The 9,623-nt window shown below is 52.0% G+C and overlaps 1 protein-coding gene across 2 annotated transcripts in view; it reads right to left on the bottom strand.

The window, feature by feature from the left end:
- Window positions 1-6: 6 nt before the first annotated feature.
- The window catches only part of CBX7 (chromobox 7), a 20,750-nt gene continuing 11,133 nt past the window's right edge, over window positions 7-9,623 (bottom strand). The window contains exons 3-6 of one of the 2 annotated variants that reach the window (XM_003783193.3): window positions 7,203-7,268; window positions 4,435-4,501; window positions 1,240-1,591; window positions 7-946 (exon numbers count right to left, since the gene is read on the bottom strand). In XM_003783193.3, the coding sequence (XP_003783241.1) occupies window positions 789-946; window positions 1,240-1,591; window positions 4,435-4,501; window positions 7,203-7,268 (643 nt within the window). In that variant the 3' untranslated portion in view covers window positions 7-788. The remainder of the gene's footprint in view (window positions 947-1,239; window positions 1,592-4,434; window positions 4,502-7,202; window positions 7,269-9,623) is intronic. The other variant, XM_023509438.1, reaches the window with a different exon arrangement.

Here is a 9,623-nt window from a genome sequence, read left to right as displayed (position 1 = left end):
GGCAAGTTCTTTTGTGCTGTGAATCATCCCACGTTCACCTGGTCAGGTTCTAAAGCAGATTTACAAGGCCCATGCGGACATGTCTATAGACACACATGTTCATGGGGATGTGTGGATGTACATGCCAAAGGCAGTGCTGCACACTTGCGCAGCTGAGTGTCACATTTCCGCACAGGCCAGGTGATGGGGGAGGGTGGAGCACTCAGCAGAATGGTCTCAGCTGGCAGCCTCCTCCCTGGGAAGGATACAGATCTCTCTGAAAGGGAGTGGACAATCTCAAACTTTTCCTCCTGTTCCTGCTTGCTGACTCAGTCACTTCTGGTCAAAGACAGCCTCAGCAGCCCACCACAGAGCTGGAGTGGAACTTCAAAACAAAGAACCCATCAAGAAAACAGAAGGGGAAAACCAGCCACATGACTGGAGCAGGCTGCTCAAGGGAGCAGGCCTGGGCCTCCCAATGCTCCTGGAATTCCCAGAACCAGCCGCTGCATCTCTAGAAAATGAGGACCTAGAGAATGAGGACAGAGGTGTACCAGGCAGGGAGGCCTCAGCCTGTCCTGCCCTGGGGGTGATGCTCCAACTTCCAAAGCAACACTTGGCCAGCCCTTGCCCAAGGCCTCTCCGTAAACATCCCTCACAGAGGAAAGGGCAGGGTGGGAAGATCTTCCCCTCTTCTTCTGTTCAGTTTTTTCTTTTAAATAAAATAATTACCCCACCCCCACCCTCCATCTCTGAAGTCCCCACCCTAAGCCCAAAAGAAACAGTTTAAGAGAGTAAAAAACGGTGATTCAGAACTTCCCACTGCGGTCTCGGAAGAAGCCCTCAGCAGCCTGGGCCTCCCGGAAGGTGACGGTGACAGAGTTGGCGGTGATGTCGGTCACAGTTACCTCACTTGGGGGGAGCGCAGGTGTCCAGGGAGGAGGCCCTTCGGCCAGGTCTGCCTCAGCTGCAGCAGTGAGACAGAGACAGGAAGGGCAGCGCTGACAAGGTGGGCAGTTGGGGGTGGGTGGCAGCATGCAGACCCCCCCAGCCACCCTCCCACAGGGTCCTCCCTTTGCATTTCCAGCCAGCTCAGGGGTCAGCTGGAGTCTGGACACGAGAAGTGCTCTAGGTTAGGTGGTAGGTCCACATCCAGTCCTGACTGTCCCTACCTGTGGCCACACAAGCACTTAGCACCCTCTCTGGACCTGATGACCCACATGGACCTTTTCCAGCTTTGACTGTCTCTGGGCTGCTTACCCTCCTCCTCAGGGGGCTGCTCGGTGGGCTCCCACTCGCTGGCCGCCTGTAGGGCATCTGGGGCTGGTGACTCCTGCAGGAAGAGCTCCCGTCGATGGCTGTGACTCTCCAGGTTGGGCCCGCGGGGTGGGAACTTCTTGCGTGAGAGCCGCAGGTACTTGTGGGCCTTGCGCGGCTTGCGGAGCGGGAAGGGCAGGGTGGGCACCAAGGGGCCCTTGTCCACCAGCTCGGGTGCCCCCGCCTTGACCACCCCCTCGGGGCTCCCGCTGCCGAGTGGGCGCGTCAGAGAGAAGCACAGCTTCTCCTTGCCCTTGGCCTTGTGGGAGCTCCGCAGGTCCATGCTGTACAGCCGCTGCGGGGGCAAGCCAGGGCAGCTTGGGTCAGCCCCGCCTCCCCCACGGCCACGCCTCTGCTCATGCTGCTCCTCCCACCGGAGCCCCGCACCTACCCACACAACCAACCCCCAGCTCCCAGACAGGGCCAGCCATCATCCCACCTCCCCCGAGTCCACAGCGAACCCGCCAAAACCGGCCCCAAGGGCCCCCAACAGCCCTGTCTCCTTGGAACTGGGGACACCAAACTGTGACAGGCAGCAGAGGGGCACACAAAGGTACAAACTGAAGACTGACCGATGGGAAACTAATCAGGACTTACAAAGTGAATAAATTAAAGGAGTTGTTCTTCATTTTAGAAAAGGTATCTGTGTTCATTAAAGGACCTTCAAGGCTGAAAGAGCCGGCTTGCTGGGAAGACGGTGGGAGCAGAGGGCAAAGGATGTGCTCTAGAGTCCAGGCCTCTGCGGACTCCCTGCCCCACCTTTGGCGAAGCAGAGCCAGAGGGCAAGTTCGTCTCCCGTCAAGGGCTGGAGCCTGTAATTTGGGGATTCGTCCTATTGATTTTGGGAGAATTTACATGAATCCAAGAAAGATCCTTGGTGCCAGGATGTTGGGAGATCCCGGATCACTCTCGGACAGCACCTTCTACTGCTACCTGTCAGCAGAGACCAAGCACTCCCAGGAAGAAAGTGAGGCTTTCTTGGGGACCTGTGAGGTTGAACACCTCCAAGCTGGGGGCAGAGATGACTTTTCCCTGTTGTGGGAACCATACTCAGGGGCAGGTTGCTGTGGTGAGGGGAGGAGGGCTGAACTGGGGGGAGCTGGGAAGTGGGTCCCAGAGGTAGCTCATTCTAAATCACTCCTCCCACCCCCCTAGCAGGCCAACACCAGCCCAGTAACGTCTGTCATTCTGCATCGCACATTCTTCCTGGTCCTTTGCTACCTCATCACGAGACAAATGCAGCTACAGGAAGGGATGCAGGGCCAAGGGTCAGCTGTGTGACCCCAGGCCTCCCTCAGCCTCAGTGTCTTCACCAGTGAAATGGTAGCCAGCCTCCAAGATGGTCCCCAAGGGCATCCACCTCCTGGAATTCACACTCGCATGTTGCTTCCCTCGAGGAACACTGTGGTGTGACTTCCAAGGTCAGGTCATAAAAGGCACTGCGGCTTCTTCCCTGCTCGCTGTCAGGTCACCCCCTCAGGGGAAGCTAGTGGCCAGGCTGCGAGGACCTCTGGTGGCCCTCTTCAGAGGTCCACCTGTTGAGGAACCAGCCCCCACCAACATCCAGCACTGACTCGCCAGGCCCTTGAGCAGCCACCAGAGAGGCAGATCCTGCAGCCCCAGTCATCCCTTCAGATAACTGCAGCTCTAGCTGACATCTTGACTGGAAACCAAACTGGAAGCACTAAAGAACAAGCTAAAGCACTCTCAAACTCCTGACCCACAGAAACCACATGAAATAATATTTATTACTTGAAGTTGCTTGGTTAGAGTGGTAATTTATTACACGGTAAGAAGTAAATTCATACACCTGCCCTGTAGGTTTGGTATATGGATGAAATGTGTTCATCTGTAAAACACACCAGACAAAGAGCCTCTGTCTATCAATTGTTACCTCCCTTCCTAGGCCAATTCACATCAAACCCCACAGAACACACTCACTGCAAGGAGGGAGGCCACAACTCTGGTGAAAGCCTTGGTGGTCTACACTGAGGAGGGGCCAATAGGCTTGATGTGGGTCATGTGCACACGGACTAAGAATCCTTATTTCTTGGCTTCAAATACTCTACCTGGGGGGCCTAATTAAGTTAAACAGAGCAGGTATTCTCCTCACCCTGAGTAAAGAGCTTGCCTACCATCACATAAGCATTTTCTTTGAGCACTGTGTTGCTGCTCAATGTTTTAGATTTTGAAGCATTTCAGATTTCAGATTAGGGATACTTGGCCTGTGACTACATTGCCTCCAACTCCATTTGTTTTTCAAAGCAAACCATCAATGTCAGCAAAATGCCCCCAAGACCTAAGACATGGGTGTCCTGGGAGGCTGTAGAGACTCCATACGACAGAAGGCTGGAAAAGGAGGCCCTATAGATTTCTTCCTACTCAAAATGACAGGTTTTGGGAGTCTGATATTCCAAGGCCATGGCTCCAGAATTTTAACACTCTCTGATTTTTGGATTCAATTCCAGGTTCCCATGTTTTCTCAGTTCTAAAGTTTTTATATATCTGGGGTTCTCAAGTATTATAATTTTGTGTCTGGGGATTTTGAGCATCAAAAGACTCAAAGTTTTCAAGTTTTTCTCAAAGCAAGATTCTAAGCTCTCAAATTTTCTAGGGTTCCATTAGCCACATGCCCACCCACCTACCCCCACTGCCCACCCAGGCTGTCTTCCCTGGGCCTGAGACCCATATCCAGCCTTTTCGTTCTTTTTTTTTTTTTTTTTTGAGATGGAGCCTCAAGCTATCCCCCTGGGTAGAGTGCCATGGCATCACGCTCACAGCAACCTCCAACTCCTGGGCTCAAGCGAGTCTCCTGCCTCAGCCTCCCAAGTAGCTGGGACCACAGGCGCCCGCCACAATGCCTGGCCATTTTTTGGTTGCAGCCATCATTGTTGTTTGGCAGGCCCGGGCTGGGGATTCGAACCTGCCACCTTAGGTGTATGTGGCTGGCGCCTTAGCCGCTTGAGCCACAGGTGCCGAGCCATCCAGCCTTTTCTTAACTCCTTCCCTCAACAAAGCTTACCCCCCAAGTGCCCCCAGCCCGCAGTGCCCTGGGTGGTTCTGGGGAGGGGAAGTGCATCTCAGGGGTGGGGGCTGTGGGGGAGGGAAAGGAAGGAGGCACAAAGGCAGGCCAGTTACCTGCAGCAGAAGCCGCTTGGGTTTCGGACCTCTCTTCCTATACCCCGATGCTCGGTCTCTCTCCTCTCTGGGGTGCAAAGCAGGTAGCAGAAGAAAAGGAAACACGGATGACATCTAAGGGAAAGCAAGGTGTCCACTTCACCCCCCCTGGCTGTCTATCAGGGAGGGGACACGCCCTCTAGGCTATCCCACCAATCCTCCCCAGTGTCTTCCTATTATGACAATGGGGTCAAATGCTCAACTGCCAGGACCCTGGTCTTCCCATCTAATGAATGGGGAGGGCACTGGTCTCAATCATTGAGGTGGGACTCCTACAGCATCTCCAAAAATATGTGGGTCATTACTGGGCCCCAGGGCCACATGAAGGCTCTGCTCTGAATGGTACTGGGAACCCCTCCAAATAGGCAGCTCCAGTTTCTACTTTTAGGAGAGTTACACAAAACCTGTCAATCAGATTTGCCTTGACTGTCCTAGAGTAGCTTATGAGACTGGCAAATCCTTGTGCAAATGAAACTCAGCCCATCCTCCCCCCATGTGGAATCTATATGAACTTGGGACAGAGGACAGTCTCCTACCTTGTCTGTACTATCTAGTCAGAGGACAAGGGAAAAATTAGCCTATACTGAGAGACTAGGAGATGCCAGACTCACCACTGGCTGTGTTCCCCACATATCAAAACACACAAACACAAGGTACAACTTGAGGTCACACCTGACATACACAAGACAATACAACCAGGGACTCCAGACAAAAAAGCCAGAAGCAGAGTCATTTCACTTCGCCTCCTACCTTAGCTCAATCCTTCCATAATTTCTGTAGCCGCACCACAGAAGCCACATGGACAAGCACAAAGAAGGAAGAGATCGAGGTCCACCCTCTCCCCTTTCTGGTCGTGTAACTTTGGGCCAGTCTCTCAATCTGAGCTTAGTATAAATCAGTGAACCCATGGCGACTATTCCAAATGTCTGTCTTCTGGGCAGGAGCTGCCACACCCCACAGGATACCCATCTCCAGGGCAGAGGGGAAAGGGCACCTGGCTCCACTCCATGCCTTGACACCTGCCCCTGCTCTCTGCCATACACACCAAGATATCCTGCAGGATTCTCCCAAATATAACAACCCCGTGGACCAAGCTCCCCACCTTGCACCTGGGAAGCAGAGAGTAGCTGTGGGACAGGAACACCCTGATTTTTAAAGGAAAGAACAAGGAAAACTTGTCCTTGAATCAGTGACAGGAAGCCTCCTGGGGGAGAAGCAATGAGAATCCAGCAGTCAGAGGCAGCAGAAAAGCACCTGACCCCAAGTTGGGAGCCTGGCTGAGTCGTGTCCTGCAGGTTCCCAGCTGTGAGGCTCCTGTACAGAAGCCCTCCCTTTCAAGGTCAACGTTTCCTCATCTGCCAAATGAGATCTCAGGAGGCTGCCATAAGGGGCCAAATACAAACAATTCTGTGATGTGGTCCCACTCTATACAGGGTTGGCAGGCTAGAGAGAGGCAGAGGACCTGGAGCTGCCCTCTGGCATGGGGCAGTAAGACTGAGTACATGCAGTGGAAGGTAAGAGTCAGATAGTACTCAGGACCTCCACAGAGCACTGGCAGAGATGGAACACTGAGTTTGTCCAAGGCCACTTGGCTAGGAGGGAGCCAAGGGGGACAGGCTGGAGCTCAGAAATTCTGGCTCCAGTCCAGGTATGGTGGCTATAATCCCAGCACTCTAGGAGGCCAAGGTGGGAGGATCACTTAAGGAGTTCAAGATCAGCCCAAGCAAGAGCAAGACCCTTGTCTGTACAAAAAATAGAAAAATTAGCCAGCTGTGGTGGGCACCTGTAGTCTCAGCTACTCAGGAGGCTCAGGCAGGAAGACTGTTTGAACTCAGGAGTTTGAAGCTGCTAGAACTAGGCAGAAGCCATTGCACTCCACCCGGGGCCCCACAGGGAGACTCTTTTTTCTTTTGAGACAGAGCCTCAAGCTATCCCCCTGGGTAGAGTGCTGTGGCATTACAGCTCACAGCAACCTCCAACTCCTGGGCTCAAGCGAGTCTCCTGCCTCCGCCTCCCGAGTAGCTGGGACCACAGGCGCCCACCACAACGCCCGACCATTTTTTGGTTGCAGCCATTATTGTTGTTTGGCGGGACCAGGCTGGATTCGAACCTGCCACCTTAGGTGTATGTGGCTGGCACCTTAGCCGCTTGAGCCACAGGCGCCGAGCTGAAACTCTTATATAAAAAAGAAAAAAAAAAGAAGAAAAGGAAAAAGAAAAGAGGGAGAAAAGGAAAGGAAAGGAAAGGCTCCACAGCTCACACTCTTGTTTGCCCTTCTCTTAGCTGAACTTCATAGACCTTCCTTCTAGCTTAAGTCTCCTAAGAGCTCCTTAGACTATCAGACCTGTCGCCACCAGCATTCCTGATATGGCCACCTCCTCTAAAGCTGGGAACCTTTGTGAAGCACTTTCACATTTTTCACCAAAACTGAAACCTCTCATAGGCCCCTGTAAAATTTTGTCCTGGGGAAACTGGAGTTATTCAGGGTGGCCCATTTTATAGCACAGTGACTGAGTAAAAGAAGTGACCAGCAACAGGAAAAAGGCGCAGAGTCTGCAGTTGCCCTGGGACTCTGTGCCCACCAGCTTCCCCAGCTGCACACAGCCTGGATTACCCTGGTCAGACACCCCACCCTGCCCCCAATGACCAGAGCCAGCCAGCTCTGGGCTCCCTGGGAAGCCTCGGAGTCAGTCCTGAGCCCAGCCCAAGGCAGGCAGAGGACCCCTTACTTCTCCTCATAGGCCATGACGAGGCGGGGGTCCAGGATGTGCTCTTCTGGCTCCCACGTGCTGTACCTGGGGAGAGGAATGAGAGGTCAGAGCCCCCCTGCTTCCACTTGGTTTCACAGAGGTTACAACTGCTGGGTCAGGGCCCACTGCAGGCCTTTGCCCTGTCCTGATAAGGTGTCATTATCATCTGCTCTAAGGAGCTGACCTAGCCTGGGCCTCCTGAGGGCTCTAGCAACCCCAGAGCTGCTCTTACTCATACCACAGTATCATGAGACTGGGTCTAACTCCCTATTAGGCCTCATGTCCGTTTGAGCCCTTTGGTATCTGGAAGACAGCAAGCCCCTGTAAAGCCCAGGCCCCTTCCGCCAGCAGGTGAGAGAGGGTGGCTAGGAGCTGGGGCTCTGAAGACATGAGGCCTGGGTTCAAATCAGCTCCATCCCTAACAGCTGTGTGACTTTCAGCAATTTACTTAACAGCTCTGTACCTCAATTTTCTCATCTGTATAAACTCTTGTGCTGCTTTAATGCATTCAAAGTGCTTAGAGCTGCTTGCTTTTGGATGTGCCCTATGTCTCCAGCTACTGTCCCCACCCTTCAAGCCCTAGACTGGCCTCCTCTACTCCCCCCTACCTCAGTGCACACATCTGTACCCCACCCCAGACCACACCTGAAGTTCTCTTGTCTTCAAGAGAACTTGAAGGCTGGCATACAGCAGGCATTTGTTAAGTATCTAGTGACTGAATGGCTCCGCAATGCTACACACAGGCCCCCTTGGTATTGCTACAGAGGATCTTCCACCAGCCTCAGAGCTTACCCATCTGTGGTACCACCTCCACTTGTATCTAGGGTATTTGCTTTTAAAGCAGCTCATTTTTTTGTTGATTGTAAAAACTAACTATGAAAAAATCAGCATCCCTCACCATAGGTGCAAGTACAAAAAATTTTTCAATTAAAAAAATGTATGGGCGGTGCCGTAGCTCAGTGGGTAGGGAGCCGGCCACATACACCGAGGCTGGTGGGTTCAAACCCAGCCCAGACAACAACAACTGCAACAATAACAAAAATAGCTGAGCAACATGGCAGGCGCCTGAAGTCCCGGCTACTTGGGAGGCTGAGGCTAGAGACTCACTTAAGCCCAAGAGTTTGAGGTTGCTGTGAGCTGTGACACCAGAGCACTCTCCCAGGGCGACAGCTTGAGACTCCATCTCAAAAAAAAAAAAAAAAAAAAAAAAAAGGGCTTGGTGTCTGTGGCTCAAGAGGCTAAGGCACCAGCCACATATACCAGAGCTGGCGGGTTCAAATCCAGCCCAGGCCTGCCAAACAACAATAACTGCAACCAAAAAAAAAATGGCCAGGCCTCGTCCTAGCTACTTGGGAGGCTGAGGCAAGAGAATCGCTTAAGCCCAGGAGTTGGAGGTTGCTGTGAGCTATGATGCCAGAGCACTCTACCCAGGGTGACAGCTTGAGGCTGTGTCTCAAAAGAAAAAAAAAATGTGTACGGTGATGTGCAGTGTAACGTTTTGGTCAGCAACAGACCACATACATGACAGTGTCCTGAACATTATAATGGAGCTGAAAAAAATGTTATCACCTAGTGACATCTTTTTTCTTTTTTTTTGAGACAGAGTCTCAAGCTATTGCCCTGGGTACAATGCCATAGTGTCACAGCTCATCGCAACCTCTAACCCTTGGACTCAAGCAATCTTCTTGCCTCAGTTTTTGTATTTTTAGTAGAGACAGGGTCTCAATTTTTGTTCCAGCTGATCTCAAACTTGTGAGCTCAAGCAATCCGTCTGCCTTGGCCTCCCAGAATGCTAGGATTATAGATATGAGCCACTGTACCCCACCTTCTTCTTCTTCTTTTTTTTTTTTTGAGACAGTCTCATTTTGTCTCCCTTGGTAGAGTAACATGGCGCCACAACTCAAGCAACCTCAAACTCTTAGGCTTAAGCAAGTTTCTTGTCTCAGCTTCCCAAGTAGCTGGGACTATAGGAGCCCACCACAACGCCTGGCTATTTTTAGAGACAAAGTCTCACTCTGGCTCAAGCTGGTCTCGAACCTGTGACCTCAAGCAATCCACCCACTTTGGCCTCCCAGAGTGCTGGGATCATACACATGAGCCACTGCACTTGGCCTCTAGTGACATCTTCATGATCCCAAAATCTGTGCCTTTAAGGAAACTTGTCGCCTTCCTGGTTCTTAATAGTGGCCTTTTGACTGAATCCAAATTTTACATACAAACCCTTTTATTAAAAGGAGCAACAGAGAACTAGGAAGCTTTTTTTGCCTCCTTTGGTACTTAACAACAATCTTTTCTTTGAGACAAAGTCTCATTATGTCACCCTGGATAGAGTGCTGTGATGTCACAGCTCATAGCAACCTTACGCTCTTGGGTTTAGGTGAGTCTTTTGCCTTAGCCTCT

Source organism: Otolemur garnettii, unplaced genomic scaffold (assembly GCF_000181295.1).
Source record: "Otolemur garnettii isolate 467f Iridium unplaced genomic scaffold, OtoGar3 scaffold00007, whole genome shotgun sequence".
Taxonomy (NCBI): Eukaryota; Metazoa; Chordata; class Mammalia; order Primates; family Galagidae; genus Otolemur; species Otolemur garnettii.
The sequence above is the reverse complement of the archived record's forward strand: the minus strand, read 5'-3'. Positions and strand labels throughout refer to the sequence as shown.